General features: G+C 51.0%; 8 protein-coding genes across 8 annotated transcripts; 6 read left to right on the forward strand and 2 right to left on the reverse strand.

Moving 5' to 3' along the window:
• The first annotated feature begins 2,195 nt into the window (after positions 1–2,195).
• On the forward strand, positions 2,196–2,742 carry LOC122614364. The gene is made up of 2 exons (XM_043788934.1): positions 2,196–2,354; positions 2,420–2,742. Exons 1-2 carry the CDS (start codon positions 2,335–2,337, stop codon positions 2,682–2,684), a joined length of 285 nt encoding a protein of 94 aa, XP_043644869.1. The 5' UTR covers positions 2,196–2,334; the 3' UTR covers positions 2,685–2,742.
• A 3,336-nt stretch (positions 2,743–6,078) lies between these two features.
• LOC122613951 lies at positions 6,079–7,509 on the forward strand. Its single transcript, XM_043788389.1, has one exon. The coding sequence runs from the start codon at positions 6,079–6,081 to the stop codon at positions 7,459–7,461; it is 1,383 nt and encodes a 460-aa protein (XP_043644324.1). The 3' UTR covers positions 7,462–7,509.
• A 199-nt stretch (positions 7,510–7,708) lies between these two features.
• LOC122613952 (ribose-5-phosphate isomerase) lies at positions 7,709–8,790 on the forward strand. The gene has a single exon (XM_043788390.1). It carries the CDS (start codon positions 7,825–7,827, stop codon positions 8,656–8,658), a length of 834 nt encoding a protein of 277 aa, XP_043644325.1. The 5' UTR covers positions 7,709–7,824; the 3' UTR covers positions 8,659–8,790.
• A 249-nt stretch (positions 8,791–9,039) lies between these two features.
• Positions 9,040–10,098, reverse strand: LOC122613954 (protein TEX261). The gene is made up of 3 exons (XM_043788393.1): positions 9,927–10,098; positions 9,562–9,863; positions 9,040–9,351 (listed from the first exon to the last, which is right to left on the reverse strand). The coding sequence occupies exons 1-3, from the start codon at positions 9,994–9,996 to the stop codon at positions 9,127–9,129; spliced, it is 597 nt and encodes a 198-aa protein (XP_043644328.1). The 5' UTR covers positions 9,997–10,098; the 3' UTR covers positions 9,040–9,126.
• A 240-nt stretch (positions 10,099–10,338) lies between these two features.
• LOC122613953 lies at positions 10,339–11,132 on the forward strand. The gene is made up of 3 exons (XM_043788391.1): positions 10,339–10,514; positions 10,572–10,857; positions 10,920–11,132. Exons 1-3 carry the CDS (start codon positions 10,435–10,437, stop codon positions 11,025–11,027), a joined length of 474 nt encoding a protein of 157 aa, XP_043644326.1. The 5' UTR covers positions 10,339–10,434; the 3' UTR covers positions 11,028–11,132.
• A 173-nt stretch (positions 11,133–11,305) lies between these two features.
• LOC122613083 (ATPase inhibitor A, mitochondrial) lies at positions 11,306–11,879 on the forward strand. Its single transcript, XM_043787071.1, has 3 exons — positions 11,306–11,444; positions 11,510–11,648; positions 11,702–11,879. Exons 1-3 carry the CDS (start codon positions 11,395–11,397, stop codon positions 11,768–11,770), a joined length of 258 nt encoding a protein of 85 aa, XP_043643006.1. The 5' UTR covers positions 11,306–11,394; the 3' UTR covers positions 11,771–11,879.
• A 66-nt stretch (positions 11,880–11,945) lies between these two features.
• Positions 11,946–12,954, forward strand: LOC122613082 (5-formyltetrahydrofolate cyclo-ligase). The gene is made up of 3 exons (XM_043787070.1): positions 11,946–12,284; positions 12,356–12,611; positions 12,671–12,954. Exons 1-3 carry the CDS (start codon positions 12,090–12,092, stop codon positions 12,901–12,903), a joined length of 684 nt encoding a protein of 227 aa, XP_043643005.1. The 5' UTR covers positions 11,946–12,089; the 3' UTR covers positions 12,904–12,954.
• Positions 12,940–19,031, reverse strand: LOC122613081 (protein virilizer). The gene is made up of 6 exons (XM_043787069.1): positions 18,884–19,031; positions 18,144–18,820; positions 15,197–18,084; positions 14,447–15,143; positions 13,323–14,384; positions 12,940–13,260 (listed from the first exon to the last, which is right to left on the reverse strand). Exons 1-6 carry the CDS (start codon positions 18,947–18,949, stop codon positions 13,086–13,088), a joined length of 5,565 nt encoding a protein of 1,854 aa, XP_043643004.1. The 5' UTR covers positions 18,950–19,031; the 3' UTR covers positions 12,940–13,085.
• Between the last annotated feature and the right edge of the window lie 268 nt (positions 19,032–19,299).

Genomic DNA, 19,299 nt, shown 5'->3' on the forward strand with positions numbered 1-19,299 from the left:
TGGCCAAGTCTCACAGGCGGTCAAGGTGGCGCAGTGATGCAGGGATCCAGTGATGCAGTGATGCAGTTGGCCCCACTGAATGGAATCGCTGCAATCACGTACCCAATGGGCATATTACTAGCTGACGAGGATGTGAATGGATTAGGTTGACCCCCAGCAGTGGCTGTTCACTAACTGCAATCTAATTCTGAGCTGGGGGTGTCACATTTATCGGCATGGTTTTCTAAAAGGGTAGCAAGCGAAAGGAGGGGTAACAAGCTTTTCGCAATAACTTGAAGATGCTCGAACTCAATTTACCCCTTTTTTGGGAAAAGATTTTAAAGTAAAACCTAAAGCCTACAGTCCATGGAAATGCTATAAACGCATAGCACTAACATGAAATTGTTTACAATGGTAACTACAAATAGGATACAATGCATTTCGTTTGTAGCTGACTTTTAATCATCTTTATAACTGTTTTTAAAAGAAGTTTAGTAAAGAAGTTTATTGAGTTATTACCTATTTGAAGTGAAACTCAGGGTGCTTGGAGCGTTGATCTGGCCATAGGGTCATGAGCTGCGCCGACAATGGCCCGTGCGAGGCGAGATGAGGTCTGGCTGCATTTTCAGGGCAGTTAGCACAATGTCACGTAGCAAATGCGACAGCGTGGTCAACATAATGAACGGGGCGGCCACCCGCTCCTCCTGGCCCCAAGCCACGCCCCCCAGCCCCCGCTGCTCCTTTGGGATAAAGAGTGCAGCATGTTGCAGGTGCAGACGGCGAGTCCTTCGCGCACAACGAGTGCTGCCAGCCTGACTGTTTTACAGATATTTTGCCATTTTTGCATTAAAAAAGAAAATTTCATTTAGAATTTAGAGGTTTCTTCTTTTTAAAGGTAAGAAAAACGATATAGTACATATATTTTCTAGAAATACTACAGATTTGGCATTAATCCTCCATTTATATCTTTCATGAGTTACCTACTTTCTTTCACTCGCCAAGACTTTGCACCTGAGAGCACCTCTAGCTGAGAGCAGCACCACGGCTTTGGTGGCATCCATTCGTGTCTGGTGTCCACTGATTGCTCTGGCGGCGATTGCAATAACCTTTGCCCATGTCGACCATGTCACGACAACTCAGCTTCGGTTTTCGGGCCAAAGGAACCCTCAGACAGTTGGCTCCGAAAAATGTGTCGATGCACGTGACATTCGGATGCAATTTGCAATTTGATTTTGTTCCCTGGGGGGAGGCAACGGATGGGTGTGGAGGTCTGGATCCCATCGCCAGCAGGTTGCAGGTTGCAGGTTGCAGGTAGCAGGTAGCAAGTTGCAGATTCAGATTCGGCTTGTTGCCTAAGTTCAAGGATCAAATTGATTCCCCGCTCGGCAGCAGCAGGTGTGAGATGGGAGCTGCGTCTTTGCATTGTTACACTTGACCAATTCGGATTGCAATTACACACCTGACTGTTTACCGCCCCCCACCGCCCCAATTTTGAACCTGACTTTATGTCTGCGGAGGAAGGAGTGGTGCCTGGTCTGTAGTTATACTTGGGGCCAGCTGTGGGGCTGGCCGAAGTGGCCGAGCGACGATTTGTGTTGGTTTTGCCTTGTTTTGCAATCCGCTTTCTTTGTTGGCGCCACCCCCACCACCACTACTTAGTCTGTTTATCGTTTGTGCGACGCGCTCCACAATTTGGGGGGTTTGTTTGTGGCTTAAGTCGGGAGGGAGACGTCGGGTAAGTGAGAGACAGGCAATAAGAAGACCACCGAATGGGCACGGGGTTAATTGAAGTCCTCTTTATGGCAGTGGCTTAATGTCGAAACTATTCAAGTCCATACTACCACGCACTTTATAACTGCAATGTTAATATTGCAGAAAGAATTTAAACTCCTTTTTCGGTACCTAAAAACTCTGGGGATTTCTAGCAGATGTAAATTACCTAAGGCAAGCATCAATTGGTTCCTATTCAAAGCTAAAGCAGCTAGTCAGCAATCCAAACTGCAAGTTTACTTACATTTGCACTCAGGCCCCGAAGTTAATAGCGCCCTTGTTATCGGATGTGGATATTCCGTTCACCCCGGATGCACAACATCTCCTCCTGCGTCTGCCTTTTGAGTTCCAGGTGGCCTGAGTGACCTTCCATGAGTGGCAAATGGTGTTGGGTGTCAGTCAGGCGAGGCACTCCGCCCAATTTCCACCTCCGTCCGGCCAGTCCTGGTGCTTGGACGACTGGGTGGGAAACTAATTGGGGAGAATCGAACCTGGCCCGGAGAAGGCTGTCGGCTGGGTTACATTAGTGTTTCAATCTCCTCACATTAGGCACGCTGCTTTGTGTGCCACTCAGTCGACCGCAAGATGAAGAAGTCCGGGGACTTGTAAGCCCAGAATCCCCAGAGGATTTCGCACTTCGATCACTTAATTCCCTTTCCCATCGCCTTAGTCTCTCACTGCTCAACAATCGCGACCTGCTGAAGACTCCGTCCGGGAACTCCATCGTGAACTTCCTGGTGAAGCCCATGAGCGTGGAGATGAACACGGCGGACAAGCTGATCACGGGCGCCAGGCGCCAGCGGATGATGGCGCTCTTTCAGGAGGATCGCGCCTGGGAGGCCGCCGAGTTGTCCCGCTTCGGACTGAGCTGCATCAAGGCTCCGGACTGCTATCCCTGCTGCACTCCCTTCGAGTGCTCCAAGGCCAAGTTCTAGGCCAAACTGTGTTGTGCTTCTGTTATGTCTGCGACAATTAAATCCTTACGTTAGAGAACCTGCTGCCTTTCTGGAAAATCGGATGAAAGTGTGGCTTAAGATACACATTGAAAGCAGGCCATATATTGCAGCATACTCTTCCGATTAGAAAGCCCACCGCAATTCTTTGCAAATTTATTTATTTATTTATTTGTTGTGGAAAAGGTGCTGCTCTTCCCCTGGCCATGCGGTCAACTGTCGGCCGTGTAATAAATTGATTCGGCGGGCCTTGTCTGCGGCCATTAATCTATTTCCCGGGCAGAGGGCCACGCCCCCAGCTGGCTGTGCTGTTCATTGTTTAGTGAATGGCAGGCAAATTTCGGCGCCTTTGTTTCGAGATAAAACCCTTTTTGGGCGGATCGTGTTTTTTCCGGCGATATGGGCTGTTCCCGCTTTTTTGTCTTGCGGGGAACACAAAACACAACTGATTATGGCGGCAGGCCACTTGGCCGGATTAATTGAAAGCCGAAAGCGGAAAGTGGAAAGTGGAGAGTAGAATGCGGAAGGCCTAAAGCGAAAGGCAGGCTTTTTGCTCACTTCACAGTTGGGGATTAATTTCGGGTGCGGATTGGTCCTGCGACCGCTCCTCCATCATCATTTGTCATTGTCAGCTAACGGAGTGTGATGGCCGCTCCATTTCGCAATAGATGAGATAAGAGGCGGTGCTGGGGCTGAGCCCCCCGGTTTCGCTCAGTGCACTCGGCTGCACTTCCCGCCTGACTTTTGAGCGTGATTTTCTTTTCCGTGTGCACTCAGCGATGCGCTAATCAAATTATAAATCGTGCCCATTGCAAAGTCGTTCGATGCCATCCATGGCCCATCCATGGAGTCGACATTGTCATCATCAGCCCGGGCAATCATAACTCGCACAAAGGGAAAGCCATCCTACATTTTTCTACGTCTCTACGCTTCATTTCCCACCCCATCCACCACATCTGCGGCACTTTTTCTGCGCCCAATCGAGGTGCTGTGGCGCCACCATAATGGATGTCGGGGCAAGTGCAGCTGGGTCGGTCCATTTGCACTCCTCGGAACCTTTTTGTTGTATCCGCGCACCCTCTGCCCCTTTTGGGAATAATGAAGATGTCTTCGATTGGGCGGACAGCTTAAATATTATAATCGATTATGTCTGCAGGCCTACAAGTTTCCGAAATGTTTCGGAGCTTACTTCAGTTTCAAACGCCTCTTAAAGTCACTCATACTGATGAGTTTTTGAATGGACTACACAAAGTAGAGGGTATCCCCAGTTTCAGGCACCCAAAAAGGGCGTATGCACATACATATGTATATGTTTTTTAATTCATGTATAATGTTTTTCCACGAGTAATCGAGAAGGGCGGGGAGGTGGGGCAGGGGTATGTGAGTGCATAGGAGGCGGGTGTGCAGGTGTTGGCCGCGGAACATTTCACATGGGGCGCATTAAACAATGCCCATTTCTTTAATTAACAATTTGCATTTGCCGTGTTTCGCCGATTTTTTGCTGAGCCCTCTGTGTTGCTTTTAATTGGTGTTTACTTGGGGCGGCTTTTGTGGCACGCCCACTTGCAATAATAGAGCTCCATGTTCGGCGATTCCACTTGGCGGAGTGGCAGCTGTCGATGCAGGACTCAATCCCCCCTTTTGAGCACCTTGTAATCCCCATCTGGGGATTATCCCACATTCCTGCATTCCGGCTGCCTTTGAGGCGGCATCTTTTTTGCTAATGACTCGAAATCCCATCCAATCATGCAAACTGCTTGGGACTTTGTTTGCGGCTTCTCCCCTCCGGCCGGAGATAGTAATTTATTTCTTAAAAAGTGAAATCCATTAACACAAATTCTTTGGCCCACTATCCTTTCGCCTCCCCCTCCCCCTCCTTTCTCCTTTCTCCCTTTTCCATATCTTTATGTCTTGGTCAAACCATTCACGTGGCTCTTATGTTCCGGTTTTCCGCTCTCCAGCTTTTCCGCTCACCAGCTTTCCAGCTTTTCCGCTGCTGCCTGGCTAGAGGAAAATTGCAATCACCTTTGTGATTGTGTTCTGCTTTTCAGCTCTATCGCTCGGCATTCAACAGTTTTTCGCTTTGTGCACTAAAAGTATTAAATTTCTTCAAATATTCTCGGTACATGTGTGTTTGTTTTTGTTTGTCCATTTTGCTTGTGGGGAATTCCCCTTTTTTCCACATACTGTGCACACTGACCGAGTGCAAGTCACTTTTGAAAAGTATTCTGTGCTTCTGTGCGTTTTATGGTATTTTTGTGGTCAAGGATTTGGTTTGAAAGACGCAATTTCCCTGGCATTCTGTTTTGCCTTAGTAGCTCCATATTTTTAAGAAAATCGTTTTAATACATTTTGTTCGCTATACAAAAAATAGTTGGGTGGGCCTACTTGTTAGGAAGTACTCTTTAATACCTAATATTTAGTAATATTTAAATTTATCTTTTTATCTCTATTTTAAATAAATGTTGTATTTGGCATAATACTAGATTTTTCAAAAGTGCTTATTAATACTGACTCCCGGATTTTCGGTTTAAAGGCGCACCAAGTGATACAAGTGTAGCGAATCTGGAACTTTTCAGTTTCAGGAAGTCATTTGAAGTGATCGGTCGCAAGTACTAGCAATCCTCTGGAGGAGGCGATAGGTCCAAAGTTTATTTAAAAGTGAGTTATTATAAACATTTTCAGCTGGCGAGGCATTTTGCTGGGAAAGGCGATTCCTTATTAAAAGTGCTGACACGGATTTAATCCACGCTACGAACTTTTTTTGTACTTCCTGTAGACCATGAAGTGGTTGCTGCTTTGCTGCGCACTTTGCGTGGTGACGCCACGCGGCTCCGGAGGGGCTGTTCGGGAAACCCTGGACATCATCCGGCTGATCCAGGATGTTACACACTCCATCCTCAAGACGTGGGATCTGATCGAGAAGATCCCGGTGGCGGAGGTCACCGCCGGAGCCCTGATCTAGCCCAAACAGCGCCAGATAATAAGCAAGCTCGAGGAGGTTTCCGGGAATATCCGGAATCTGGAGGAGCAGCAGGCGACGAACACCGTTCTGACCATTGAGACTCTGTTGCGGAGGTTGCTGGACAAGAACCAGTTGCAGCATCGGCTTAACCAGTGGAAAGACTTGACCAAGTTCATCGATTTTCGATACGATCAGCTGGCCGACTACGAACGCAACAAGGATTCGCTGGAGGCCACCACTCTCGTCCAGTTCGCAAACTGGTGCGTTCAACCCAGCTCCTCCTCGCTCTCCGGGCTGTTGAAAGCTCACCACGACAGCCTCTACTCCGGTGACTCCATTGGCCCCGAACTGGACTACACGCAATCTTTGCTCGCGGCATTGACAACCTGTTTTGAGGAGTCCCCGGACCAAATGTGTCTGGCCAGGCAGTCCGCCCAACAGTTCGCCTATCAGCTCTTCTCCAAGGCCACCTTCACGCAGCTGAAGGGCTACAGCTTGATGGAGCTCTCTTGGATGCTGCTGCGCCAAGCCGGTCGCGGAAACTACACCGCCGAAATGCATTTAATGCGACAGAACCACCAGAAGCGCATCCAGCATGCACAGCGGGTTCTCCAGCAGGTCATGTCTGACAGCAGCCGGCTGTACTGGCGCTGCGATCCCGGCAGGAACGAGCATGTGGAGGGCAAGACCTATGCCCGTGTCACTCGTCTGCTGCAGGGCTTTGTGGAGAACGAGATCAACCTGAATCCGGACCAGAACTGCCGTAGCAGCTGCCCAGACTACCATGACACCCGCTCGAGCGGCTGCTACCAGCCGGAGGAGGAGTTCTGTGGCCAGCAGCCCGCCTGCAAGGGAAGGCTCTACAACTGCAACACCATCGAGTCCGACATCTCGGTCTGCTTGTCCACGAACGCCTCTTCTGCCAGGCGGTATGAGTACATCACATGGGATGATACCAGCCCGGTTTGCGAGTCCACGGTGAGGAAGCCCTCCTCCTGGTCAAGATTGATCTTCTGGCGCTGCCACTACTGTTTTTGCCTTTGCGATGAGCCGGGACCCAACTCCGATCGCTTTTTCAACCTTCGCGACTCCATGTCGGACTTCAAGCAGAACAAAGTTGTGACTGGTGTCCGGTTTGTGAAGCGCCAGCGGGTCTTCCACTTGCAGCTGCAGCAGGGTGAGCTGCTGCCCGGAGGCGTCATCAGGAACAGCTCGTTGGAATGGCTGCCCGTGGAAGAGTACAACGTGACTGATGTGGACATACGTGATGCCTACGACTACCACACCTTGAGCGTGGATAGCCGAGCCATGGACCTGGATGAGATTTCCGTCAACACAACGGACCAGGTGGTTACAGGATTCCGGTTCCGTGTCTTCAAGAAACACCTGAACCTGGAGGTGCGTTTCAGTTCCTTCAACTTCTCCACCGGTCGCCTAATCGAACCGCAGACGAAGAGCTCTTGGCTGGGCAATCAGAACTCGCATCTCGAGGGTAAGCGCAAGCGATTGATTTTGAAGGAGAGCGACTTGCCCACTGCCTCGGAGTTGCCATCGCTGCCGCTGTCCCAGGACAACCAGTACATGGAGTTCGTCAGCTCCAGCCAACTGAAGGATGCGGCCCAGAACACTTTTCCCTTCGTGGATGTGCAGGACGTGGTACCCCAACAGGCAGTGCCCCTGGCCGGGCTGGGAATCTACTACAAGGGACGTCCCGGCTACGGCGGCTTCTTTGCCCCCAAGGTAGTGACATACGATTTGTCCAAGAAATTGCTGGACCCTCGTGAAAATCTATAATTTGATCATTTTACCATTCAAAACTAGACTAAGAACTCATATGGTTTATACAAAATCGTTTTTTTAAAGCTCATCTCGTTGTGAGGCCATATATAATAAAATGCGCAAACAGAACAGATTTTAATTTTAAATTCGGATTTCAATCTAGCAACCATTTGTGCTTTTGAGTGTAGAGATAAAATTATTCAACTATTTCACGCGTAGCAATTCGAATAGCTAACAGTTCGCGCGCTGTTAACAGCTCTGTTAGCCTGGCAGCGGCGCAACAGCGGGAAATCCCTAGCGCCACACCACAAATCCCACAGTCGGCGGCTTGATCTCTGTGACATTGAAGTTGCGATTGAAACCGAAGCTGTTAACCACATGTTATCTGGGTTATTGCGACGAGGCGTCCAACCAGCACGGTTCACTCAGCATCTCGGCGAAGATCTCTTACGCGGCGCAGCGGCACTTCACTCCCAGATACGCAAGATGGACGACATTGCTCTGGACGCGGCCAAGAAGACGGCGGCCCGCACGGCGGTGGATCAGTGGGTGACGGAGGACACAAAGATTCTGGGCATTGGCAGTGGGTCCACCGTGGTGTACGCCGTGCAGCGGATCGCGGAGCGCGTGTGGAAGGAGGGTGAGCTGACGGACCTCATCTGCGTGCCGTCGTCCTACCAGGCGCGCCATCTGATCCTCGACTATAACCTCAACCTGGGCGATCTGGACAGGAATCCCAACATAGACGTGGCCATCGACGGGGCCGATGAGGTCGACCGACACATGGTGCTCATAAAGGGCGGCGGCGGCTGTTTGCTGCAGGAGAAGGTGGTGGCCTCCTGCGCCAAGCACTTCATCGTGGTGGCCGACTACACAAAGAACTCCCTCCGTCTGGGGGAGCAGTGGTGCCGCGGAGTGCCCATCGAGGTGGCCCCCATGGCGTACGTGCCCGTCAAGTTGCAAATCGAGGCGCTCTTCGGCGGGGAGGCCTCTCTGCGGATGGCCAAGGTGAAGGCGGGACCCATCGTCACGGATAATGGCAACTTCCTGCTGGACTGGAAGTTCATCGCCAACCGGGAGTACGACTGGGATGAGGTTAACCGCACCATCACCCTGATTCCGGGCGTCCTGGAGACGGGTCTGTTCGTGAACATGGCCACCAAGTGCTACTACGGCCTGGCCGATGGCCAGGTCAAGGTCCAGAATAAGTAGATGCAGTAGGGTTTCTTGAGCGGAGTTGGGGGATCGCTTTTTGCATTTATCTTTCACCGAATTGTTCCTTAAATTTATTGTTTGCCATTTAAAAAGAATTTAAATACATATGGACTTATTACCCAACAAAAACGATGACTTTATTAATATCTAATTAGTACATGATAAATGTTTCATGTAGTGATTTATTCAGTTTCTTCAATGCGCGTACAAAATCGAAATTCGTCAAAAGTTCCCCAAAAGGTGACCTATAAAACTGAAATCACGCACATATAGATAACGACATATCATTTCAATAATCTGCGTTCTTACTCAAACCCTCCTATTCGTTTAGCCCTTAACTTCGATAGGTTCCACTACAAATAAGTCGATGGCGAATGCCAAGGCGTAAACGTAGTTCACATGCGCTTTGTATACTTTTGTCTCGAATGCGGCCACAAAAATAAATAAACATTAAATAAACTACACCTAGAAGGCCTTCTTGGTCCGCCCAGGGAGCAGGGCCTCTTTCAGATACTGGAACAGGGACAGCAGGCCCTGCTTCTTGTTCCGCGAGAAGTAATTGCTGACCACATCCGGACTGCGCCGGCTCTGATCGCTGACGGTGGTGGGCAGGACACTGTCATTCGCACTCAGCGAGACGAACAGGGCGAAGGGCACGATCCACAGGCAGATGGTGAAGTAAGCCAGCACCTGCAAGTACCAAATGAACTTAAGCTCTGAAGTATAAACCTTTGCAAGCAATACAGTACAATGCACTTTATATCATAGCAATATATTATGTTCTGTGAGCAAGAGCCAAAAACATGAATACATCGAAACAAGCCCAAGCAATATAATATACGCAGCGAGTGTGCTTTCCATGACTAATGATTTATGCAATACATAAGGGGATGGGCTCACCTGCGTGAAAGGCACATAGACAGTGGTGAAGTGCTGGAATGCCAGGAAGTGATTGACCACCAGCATGGCCAAGGAGCCCAGCAGCGGCAGCGAGAGCAGGCGCACAAAGGGGAATCCACCCATGATGCCCAGGTGGAAGCCCTGCGCCACGAATCCGCAGATTATAAGGCTCCACGGCAGGTCCTCGAAGAGAATCAGCAGGATGTAGACGAAGATCGTGAAGCTGATCAGGAAGAGGATGCACTTCCTCGCCGCCGTCGTGTACTCCTCGGCCAATTCCGCCAGATAATATAGACCAGCCACTGAAAAAAAAACAATTGCAGACGTTGCAGTTTGGCAAGTCCAACTACGGGGCGACAGCTCACCAATTGATAGGGTCAGGAACACGATCTGTATGCCCATCGAGACCCAGCCCAGTAGGTACAGGAAGGCCATGGTGCGTACTTCACCCGGAATCGAACGATATATACGCAGATATATACGGCTGAAATCGGCCGACAAAACAAAACAATCCGATTAGTGTGGCTTGCGGAGGGTAGCTGGAAATACCACACTCCTTATCAGCTCACCCAATAGTGGTCACACTAATGCGCAGAGTTGCCAGATATTCATTTTTCAACGTTTTTTCAAATATTTATTTATTCTTTATAAAACTAACTTGTAGAGGTCGTTGTATCACTTAATGCGACGATACAAATAAAATTTAATAAATTGACGACATTAATAAAATGACTAAACGAAATGTGTCGAATATCAAAGACAAATATTTTAGAAAGCAACCGTGTCATATTCCATCTGAAGCTATCAGTCTGGACTCAGCCGTTGATATCCTGTAATTTTTCCAGCTTTTTCGAAAAATCTGTAACTTTTCGTATGAGTTTCATACTCTCAAGTGCAAAAATGTTTTGTGCCGGAATACTGCAGCGTAGACTGAGCGTGGGTCTGACTCAAAAGTGAGTTGCGTTTGCCAATAACACGTTTCTATAACTTCCAATCTGAAATCCCCGAAGACTCGGCTGGACGCCCAAGAAATTCTACTCTGAGGAGAAGAAGCCCCCGAGTGTTTTCCTGTGGGGCGGCGGACTCGGCAAGCTGCAGGGCGGTCTCAAGGAGGAGGAGTACTTCATTTCGTTAACCCAGAACCTCATGGACAAGATGCGGGACAAGAAGGACCACGGCGACTACTTGCCCAACTGGGATGAGTTCCAAAAGACCCTGGACCACGCCTCTCTGGGCAGCACCACCTCCTTGAACAAGCACAAGAACTTGCTCGAGGAGGCCTTCTTCCTGAACGAGGTACCTAAAGTCCGATGAATGGAATTGCTTTCCAATTTCAGATACACTATCTTTACTTTCAGACCGCAGACGATTTCAAAGTACTACACGACCGTGCTCAAGAAGACCCCAAAGACCTCAAAAATGCCACAGAACTGGAACATAAATCAAATCCCCAGAACACCAAATAGTTAATTGTTTATGTTAATTGCCATCCACTAATTCCTTCAGGCGCATCATCATCAAACTTATCCACATGGCACGGCTCAATAAAATTGTTAGTTGCAAAGTTTAAACACATTTAACAAAATATAATTTCTAGTTTAAGCTTCCTTCTTTAAGCAATAAAAACACATTGGGATGTCCGAATTAAAATTAAAGTTTTTTGCCCCCAAGAAGAAGTGATTGTTTCTATTTCCGTCCCCACTGAGTATTTATAGCTGCGCTCATGTCCAATTTTCCGCAGTTTTTTTTCACAAGTCGGCGAAATCGCAGTGGCAAATCATCCCTTATATATAGCTTAACTATACTATATAAACCGATTCTATAAAGGCAAACATGTTTACACTGCGCCGATTCAGTCAGCGCTGGTATCCCAAGCAGATTCAGTAGGTTTCGCGAATTGGAGCGCAGTTGCGTAAGATTCTAGAACCGTTTTCGAATCCCATTGCAGGCACTTGAAAATGTCGCAGATCGGAGAACTGGGCAGTGGAGCCGGCAAGGGGGGCGGTGGCGGGGGATCCATTCGGGAGGCGGGCGGATCCTTTGGCAAAATGGAGGCTGCTCGCGAGGAGGAGTTCTTCCATAAGCAGGTACTTACTACACTACTTTCCACAGAAACTAAGGCTAACAAGTTTCACTGCAGCAAAGGGAGCAGCTGAAGAACCTGAAGACGAAGGCGGAACCCAAGGCACCAGAGGCTCCCAAGAAGTGAGCCCAACCAGGAGTCTGGAACTCCACTAGCTTAACTATTACATGACTGCATTGTCTGAATTGTATTTAATGGGAATGGTACTCCAAATATAGCGCACGCATTAAGTTTAGTTGGCCACTGGCTTTGTATTGGTTGCATGATAACTCCCATCCCTGATCAGCTGATCACCCCTAGGGTCACCCACTGGAATTCCAAACTTTCCCCAGAACGCTCCACTTCCATTTGTTTACGAAAAGGGCTGCAAAGCGGAGCAGCCAACTGATAAGAGCGTGGCAGTGTAAGCGCAGCTGATAACGGGCAGCGGAGAGGCGACCTACAGATGCCTGGACCGCGCAGGCAGATGGAAACAGTTCGCACCGGTTCGCACGAGTGTGCAGTGGATGATCCAGCGGCGGGAATGGCAGCCACGATCCAAAACAGCCTGAAGGTGGCGCTGCGAAAGCGCATTAAGGATGCACTGAAGGGCATCGACGCGGAGGCCATCGCCAGGCAGTCGCAGGCCGTCACTTCCAAGGTAACATTTGGCTGGCCCTTCAAGGTTATCACTTATCTGCAATCGGTTATCACTAATCTCGGATCGCACAGGTGCTGCAAAGCGAGGTCTTCCGGCAGGCGCAGCGGGTGAGCATTTACCTGAGCACCGCCTCCGAGTTGGACACCACGGCGCTGATTTCGGAGATGTTCCGCCTGGAGAAGATGGTCTTCGTGCCCACCTACGAGGGCAGCAGGATGAAGATGGTGCGACTGCGCGGCATGGACGAGTACGAGAACCTGCCCCTGACCAAGTGGAACATCAAGCAGCCGGACTTCAAGGAGGCGCGCGAAGATGCCATGACCAATGGTGAGTGTAGCTGGAAACTAGCCCAAAGCTCCTTTTAAATAGATACTCGTTTTCCGCAGGGCACGGCATCGATCTCTTCATCGTGCCCGGAGTAGCCTTCACCCGTTGTGGAGCTCGGATGGGCCATGGAATGGGGTACTACGACAAGTTCCTCAAGCAGCACGCGGAGAAGTATCCGCACAAGAAGATCTCGCTGATGGCGCTGTCGCTCAACGAGCAGATAGTCAGCAACGAGGAGCTGCCCATGGAGTCGCACGACGTCCGTTTGCACAGTGTAATTACGGAACATTAACTTTGAGCTTACATGCAAAGTGGAAAAATACAACGAACTAATACAAAGTCAGCACAATCAGTACGTTAATAAGTAATGGAATTCAACTGCCCAGCCAGCCTCCATCTGGTTCTTAGGATCTAGTTCGTTTGCTGAGTGTACGGGAAGTGTAATCGAGAACCGGGATGGGCTGCAACGTCCTCCTATCTCAGGTAGGATGGCCTGGAACGCAGACCTCGTCCACGCGGCCGTCCACTGTAGTGGGGCGACGAATAGTGCGAATCGCTGCTGCTAAAGTGCGAGTCCGCGGCAGACCGATAGGATCCGGAGGACTCTGCCCAGTTAGAGGGCGAACCAATGCGCATTAGCTTCTTCTGCCTGTTGAACGAGTAAAATAGTCCATTAGCGTCAGCCCACAAAGTGGTAGTTGTGCACTTTACCTGAAGGCAGCTGCTGCCGAGATGCGAGATCCCCGATTGCGTCCGACCCGGGAGCCTCTTAGCATGGAGGGTATCTTGTTGTAGCCGGTGGGTCCTGTGGGCTGGGCGCCACAAGTTTCCAGGGCCAGGAAGTCATCCACGTGTAGGGATGGCGGTCGTGAGGTGTTGGGCGGCCGGGAGCGGAACAGATCTCCCCTGGAAGGTGGTGGCCGAGCAAAGCCACGACCCCTTACTGACGAAACAAACATCTTCTTTTCGGGTCGACCAGTCGCGGGTTCCACTTCCACTCGGCGCGTGCGGAAACAAGGCGCCGTCGGCGTCATTTCCCGATTGGATTGGGGTGAGCCGGATAAATTCATGACCCGCTTGCTGTCGCCAGCCACATTCAAGTCCGGATTGAGGCACACATTTGCCAGATCCGTGAGATCGCAGGCAATGCGCTCGTAGATCGGCTCGTTCATGTCTTCGATCAGTTCAATGGGCAGCGGGTCCAGCCAGTAGCGAGCCGTAAGTTGGGCATTCTCGGCGGTGGCACAGAATCGCGTAAAGATCGGACGCGCCTCGTACTGGGTGACAATGCCCTCGGCCTGTGGCAGGTAGGGTTCCACAGTCAGAGAGCCACTGCAGCTGCTGGCAGATGGATTGGCTTCGCCCTCTGGCTCTGGTGGCGTCTCTGTACTGATTCCGGCCAGAACCTCCTGCTTGGAGGCCTGCAGGAGAATCAGTTGCTTAAGGTCGCTCAGCGCCGCCTCATTGGCCACTGCCTTATGCTTCTCCATGACGGTGAGAATGCGGCTTAGCACCGGTGGCTTGGCCAGCTCAATGTCCTGGAACTCCACCAGCTGGGCGAGCTCTGTGGCCCCCAGTTTCAGAGTGCGGTGTGGCATGGCCGACATGGCGGGCGGCGGTTCTATTTGGGTCAGAGAACGCAGCAGCAGGATCAGAGATTCGATGTTGGCATTGTACTCCACCGTTTCGTTGTGAAGGATCACGCGCTCCATCCACGCCTGGAACTCGGTGATCTTTTGCTTCAGCAACTGCGCCAGATGGTAAAAGGTGAAGCTGGCGAAATAGATTATATTAAATATTATAAACTTTAAACCGCAGTCATACTCAGAACTTACTCGTGCTCTGTGAGGATGACCAGATTGCGCACCGCTAGAATTGAAATCCCATGGGTGACCTCCACGCTTGTTAAGTTGCTAAAGACTGCATCGATGATTCGCGGAATGAGTTCCTTGGGTGGCAGCGCGGCAGCCAGATTCAAAGGGGGCGCAGCCATACTCTTGTGCGAGATCAGCGAAATACCGGAGTCTAGGAAACTGTCCAGAATGCGATGGACAGCCTCCTGGCAGTTGGAAACCACGTCGTTAAACTCGTTCAGTGCCAGCAGCGACTGGAAGAGTTCCCAGAACTTTCCGGAAAGTATGGACAGCATGGAACTCTTCAATGGAGCAAAAGCACACAAGCGAGTGGAGAAACGAAGCAGCCGTTCCAGGTTGGTGGTCGGAATGCAGTTGGATGTCTGGTACTCATTGCACAGCAGTTCCGTGATCGTCTTCGCGATTAGCAGCGTCATGTTGGGCGCCAAGTCAGACAGTTGCATGCAAACTCGCTGCAGTAGTTCGGACAGCTGCGGGAAACTGGACGGAGCAAGTGCCTCCACCAGCTTGGCGATCTGTCCGCTTTGTGGATGCAAGTGGGCGGACCACAACTTGCGCTCGGTGATCAGACGCTGCTTGTGCTGTTGCTGCAACTGGTCGCAAAGTGGCTGGGGCATCGGCAGCGGGAGCGGAAGCAGCTCCGCCAAAAGTTTTAGTCCTGCAGAAAATAAGTCATTAGATGGTGTGCATATTATTGATAGTCTAGCTTACCAGGAATGAAGTGCGCGGGACCATCGACATTCTTAAGCACCTCTCTGATCATCAGGGTCCAAAGTGACTTGTGCAGCGACTCCTCGTCTTGTTCATTCGGCTGGGTGTAGGCCAGCAGGGTCTGGACCACCTCCATCTTGCACTGTTCCACCTCGGGACCGGCCTGACAGCGCGTGGGGAAGTAGTAGAGCAAGTAGTACACTTTCACCAGGTGATCTATGGCTGTGAGGTCTTTGTAGGTGCCATCTCTGCACAGAATCGCGTAGGAGAGCAGCTCCCGGAGGATCTGCAGCGTGGGCAGCATGATCTGACAGCAATGGACGCCCTGGATGGTCATCAGAGCGGGAGCATGTGCACCCGGCTGCTCAAAGTATGCGCCTAATCGCTCCATGATCTGAATACAAAGCTGGACACCATCCGCCGCGTACAGCTGCAGGGCCACGAACCTATGTTTCAGCTCCTCGGTCACAGGAGGAGCTTTTTGACCGGCAAGCGGCTTGCTTATGGAGAGATATCGCAGAATCCGCAGGGCCATAATCAGGTCTCCAGGGAATGTGGTCAGGTAATCCAACGAGCGGCCTATCACCTCCACAAGTGGCATTATGTCATCATATACGAAAACATTGATAGCCTCAAGCGGTTTCATGTACACGTACATCTCCTGCAAGACGGCCGACACCGAGGGCTCGAAGGTCTCGTGATTCTTGGCCAGCTCCAGGATCACACCTCCATGTTCGATAAGGTAGTCCAACTGCTCGCAATAGCGGACGCAAGAGTCCACCATGTCCACGGCATAGCTCAACACCGGGCTCTTGTACTTCGTGCCCGGTGAGCTCAGCTGGCGTTGCGTCTGAAGGCGCTGCTCCTTCTTGATCAGATCCATGAAGATCTTCAGATTGTTATTCAAGCCCAGCACCTCCACGGTGTGCTGCCGTCCAGCAGGATCGCACGTTTGCGAGTAAATAGCATGCATATGAGTGGCCAACTTGACGGCATCGTATTCGGGAGCCGCGGCAGCGTAAGCAATGGCATCCAGGTGGTACCGCGTCTGCACCTTGTACGACATTTCGATACCCAATCTGGCAAGGCGTGGCAGCACTGGGCGAAGGATCGGTCTGGGTCGCACTTGAGGAGCAGCGGCTGGAGCAGGAACGGGAATCGAGGCTGGAACTGGCTTTCCCTCCTCGTCTGCTGTTGGTGGAGTTGGCTTCTCGCCTCCAGCCTCCACAGCTTCATTTTCGACCTCCATTACCTTATCTTCTGAATCCGACTTCTCGGGCTTCTCCTCCTTCTCCTCTGGGTTCCGAGGAACCTCATCTAGGCCCAGTAGTATGGCCACGATCGTCTGCGTTACAGGAAAAGCATCATCCACGAAGTAATCAATGCCGACATGCGAGCGCAAAAGGGTATGCATCAAATCTAGCATGCTTAGATATGTTGTGGCCGGCAACTCTTTGCAGTTTCCCAACATGACCAGCAGAGATTCCGCCAATGAGTTTTGTCCCAAGTAGGACTGAAGGGCATTTCCGAAGCTGCGCTGCGCCGTGGGGTCGGTCACCACCTCGAACTTCTTGGACACGGGCAGAAAACGGCGCGGCTGCAAATAGCTCAACTGGCTGGAAAACAATGCGTCCATCAGCATCTCGAAGGTGAACTCAATTTGCTGGCAAGTTATCACTGTGTCCTCCATTTGGTCGCGATTACCAGGTATGATTATTCGGTCCACAAAGAGACGACGGCACCAGATCTGTATACTCTCCAGGCCTTCCCACAAATGTAGTTTCTTTAGGATCGCCTGCAGTGCGTACTTCGTCCTTGTGAGCTTGGCTGTCTTGATGGCTTCTACAATCATCTGATAGCCGTTGTTTTTCGCTCCCATAAAGTGTTCAATGCCCATCCTGGTGTCCAGCAGGGCGTAGACGGCTTTGAGAAGCTGAAGCTTGATGGACAGAGCCATGTACGGTTCGTGATACAGCCGGAATACCGCCTCGAAGGTATCAAATTTGTGTTCTTTCAACAAGTGCTGGAAGAGATCCTCGCTACTGCCCAGAAGTTCTGCCATTCGGGCACCCAGCTTAATATGACGGATCTTAAAAGCAGGCTGTGGCTGCATGCATGCCGCCTGGAAACTCAGGGCAATCTGCAGCACATTAGCCGCCTGGCGCAGATGTACCTCATCGTTTCCGAAGAACTGCTGCAGAACAAAGTTCCGCCTTTTGTAGTGCTGGGCTAAGTAACCCAATTGGTTGTTCAGTTGCTCACCCAAGTACACAAATTGCTCCCTTTCGTCCACACTAGCGCCATGTTCCTCGCTGAAGGCAGCAACATTCTCACAACGGGTTTGCAGCACCAGCTTCTTAAAGAGCAGCTTCAGAGTTTCCAGCTCCTTACTGAAGTGGGCAGCCATGTCCCCTTCAAAGACCAACAGTGGCTTCTGCCATGGCTCAAAAGCATCAATGGCCGGAGGAGCAGCGGCTGCAGCTGCCTCCAACTCCCGCTCGTACTCCGCAATGGCAGCCGCATCCACTGCATCGTCCTCCTCGTCGTCGCCGATGATCTCGTCGTCGCTGAGAATGGGCTCAAACTGCTCTTGCGGCGTGCATGATCGGTCCTCATCGTCGCGATCCCGATCACCACGGTGCAGTGACTCAGAGGAGTGCCTGTAGTGCGATGACTGCATCTTGTAGTGGGAGCGCGAGTCCTCGTCATCGTAGTCCATCGTGTCAGGCGAACGCGGACGTGTCGGTGAGTCTATCGATGCAGGCGGGGGTCTGGGCCCCCTGTGCTCGTCCACATCGGAGCGGGATCTCTCCGAGCGCTTGCGGCGCGACCGATGGTTGGAGTATTCCGGTGAACGCGACCAATCCCTGGAGCCCTTGTCGCGGGAACTGCAATGAAAGGTTTGTGATAAGAATGAATTTAATATAACGAAAAGTTAACCACTTACCACCTGATGTACTCCCTGTCGTTGCTCTCCGAATGCGTGTGCGATCTTCTGGGCGGTGGCGGTGAATGATCCGTGGAGTGTGTCGACCGCCGCAGTCGTCGCATCTCTCGCTGCTCCTGCTCCTCGGCGTGCTGGTGATAATGATCCCGCGACATGCCGTACTCCATGTCCTCCGGATCGTAATCGCTGACATTGCCCTTGTGAGCGGTCAGCAGTTCGGCCGGCATCGGCTCCTGCCACTCGTCCTTCAGCACATCCTCCTGTAGGAGCACGTCGCCACTCAGGTTGGTTATCTCCGGACCCACGGGCTCGCAGGGCAGCGTCGGACTGGCAATTGGCTCCGTCACCGAGTTGGTGAAGATGCCGTAGATGGCCAGTGTGATGGTACTGTACCAGCCGCGCAGCACCAGGCCGTCGGTGACGATCTTCTCCTGCGAGCAGTCCAGATGAATGCAGTCGTTCTGGTTGTACCGCAGCAGGCCGAGGTTCTCGAATGCCGACGCAGCCGGCATTCCCAGGTCGTTCACGAAGAACTCCAGATCGAACTTAGAAGGATTGGTGGCGCCCAGGCGAACGCCACCGGGAAAGTCCGCCTGGACCCGGGCGCCCAGGGGAATGATTCGCACCTGTGTGATGAAGACCGGCTTGGGAAACTGCACCAAATCTAAATTGATGTCCTATGAGCAGACGGTAGTGGGGGTTAGCGAGTGCTCCGCGTAGACGCTTCTCTAGTCACTTACCGTCACTTCTTCGTGCGAGAAAGTGTCGAAGAACAGCAGCTCGGACCCGTCGTCTACATCGGCCATGTTGTGTGCTTAATTTGTGTCTTTTCAGCAAAATCGTCTATAGTCTGGTAGTTTTATTTATTTTCCGCGACTGCTAGGGATGGAACTGAAATCGATGAATACTCGATACCATCGATTGCTCTCACTGCCTTTGGTAGGGGTACTCTACACGGCATGCGGAAGAACATTTTGGAAGTTAAATCTTATCAAAAAACTAAGATTTTCTCAGTTAAGTAATTCGGGGAAAGCAATAAATCACAAATTAACGTCACATATGGCTTATTTTTGAAACTTAATTGAATTTTTTCCTCATTTTTGGAAATTTTTGGATTTTTAATCAGAATATTTTTTTTTCCAAAATTGTGAGTAAA

This window comes from Drosophila teissieri, chromosome 2R (assembly GCF_016746235.2).
Source record: "Drosophila teissieri strain GT53w chromosome 2R, Prin_Dtei_1.1, whole genome shotgun sequence".
In the NCBI taxonomy this organism is placed as follows: domain Eukaryota; kingdom Metazoa; phylum Arthropoda; class Insecta; order Diptera; family Drosophilidae; genus Drosophila; species Drosophila teissieri.

Bases quoted from the DNA above. Each gene is read 5' to 3' on its own strand.
- LOC122613952 (XM_043788390.1), top strand. From the start codon at position 7,825: ATGTTATCTGGGTTATTGCGACGAGGCGTCCAACCAGCACGGTTCACT.
- LOC122613083 (XM_043787071.1), top strand. From the start codon at position 11,395: ATGTTTACACTGCGCCGATTCAGTCAGCGCTGGTATCCCAAGCAGATT. The intron at 11,445-11,509 runs GTAGGTTTCGCG...ATCCCATTGCAG, and splicing joins TGGTATCCCAAGCAGATTCA to GCACTTGAAAATGTCGCAGA. The intron at 11,649-11,701 runs GTACTTACTACA...GTTTCACTGCAG, and splicing joins AGGAGTTCTTCCATAAGCAG to CAAAGGGAGCAGCTGAAGAA.
- LOC122613082 (XM_043787070.1), top strand. From the start codon at position 12,090: ATGCCTGGACCGCGCAGGCAGATGGAAACAGTTCGCACCGGTTCGCAC. The intron at 12,285-12,355 runs GTAACATTTGGC...CGGATCGCACAG, and splicing joins CGCAGGCCGTCACTTCCAAG to GTGCTGCAAAGCGAGGTCTT. The intron at 12,612-12,670 runs GTGAGTGTAGCT...CGTTTTCCGCAG, and splicing joins CGAAGATGCCATGACCAATG to GGCACGGCATCGATCTCTTC.
- LOC122613953 (XM_043788391.1), top strand. From the start codon at position 10,435: ATGAGTTTCATACTCTCAAGTGCAAAAATGTTTTGTGCCGGAATACTG. The intron at 10,515-10,571 runs GTGAGTTGCGTT...AAATCCCCGAAG, and splicing joins AGCGTGGGTCTGACTCAAAA to ACTCGGCTGGACGCCCAAGA. The intron at 10,858-10,919 runs GTACCTAAAGTC...CTTTACTTTCAG, and splicing joins AGGCCTTCTTCCTGAACGAG to ACCGCAGACGATTTCAAAGT.
- LOC122613954 (XM_043788393.1), bottom strand. From the start codon at position 9,996: ATGGCCTTCCTGTACCTACTGGGCTGGGTCTCGATGGGCATACAGATC. The intron at 9,864-9,926 runs GTGAGCTGTCGC...TTTTTTTTTCAG, and splicing joins GTTCCTGACCCTATCAATTG to TGGCTGGTCTATATTATCTG. The intron at 9,352-9,561 runs GTGAGCCCATCC...TGGTACTTGCAG, and splicing joins TCTATGTGCCTTTCACGCAG to GTGCTGGCTTACTTCACCAT.
- LOC122614364 (XM_043788934.1), top strand. From the start codon at position 2,335: ATGAAGAAGTCCGGGGACTT. The intron at 2,355-2,419 runs GTAAGCCCAGAA...CCATCGCCTTAG, and splicing joins ATGAAGAAGTCCGGGGACTT to TCTCTCACTGCTCAACAATC.
- LOC122613081 (XM_043787069.1), bottom strand. From the start codon at position 18,949: ATGGCCGATGTAGACGACGGGTCCGAGCTGCTGTTCTTCGACACTTTC. The intron at 18,821-18,883 runs GTAAGTGACTAG...GTCTGCTCATAG, and splicing joins TCTCGCACGAAGAAGTGACG to GACATCAATTTAGATTTGGT. The intron at 14,385-14,446 runs GTAAGTTCTGAG...CTATTTCGCCAG, and splicing joins GTCATCCTCACAGAGCACGA to CTTCACCTTTTACCATCTGG.
- LOC122613951 (XM_043788389.1), top strand. From the start codon at position 6,079: ATGTGTCTGGCCAGGCAGTCCGCCCAACAGTTCGCCTATCAGCTCTTC.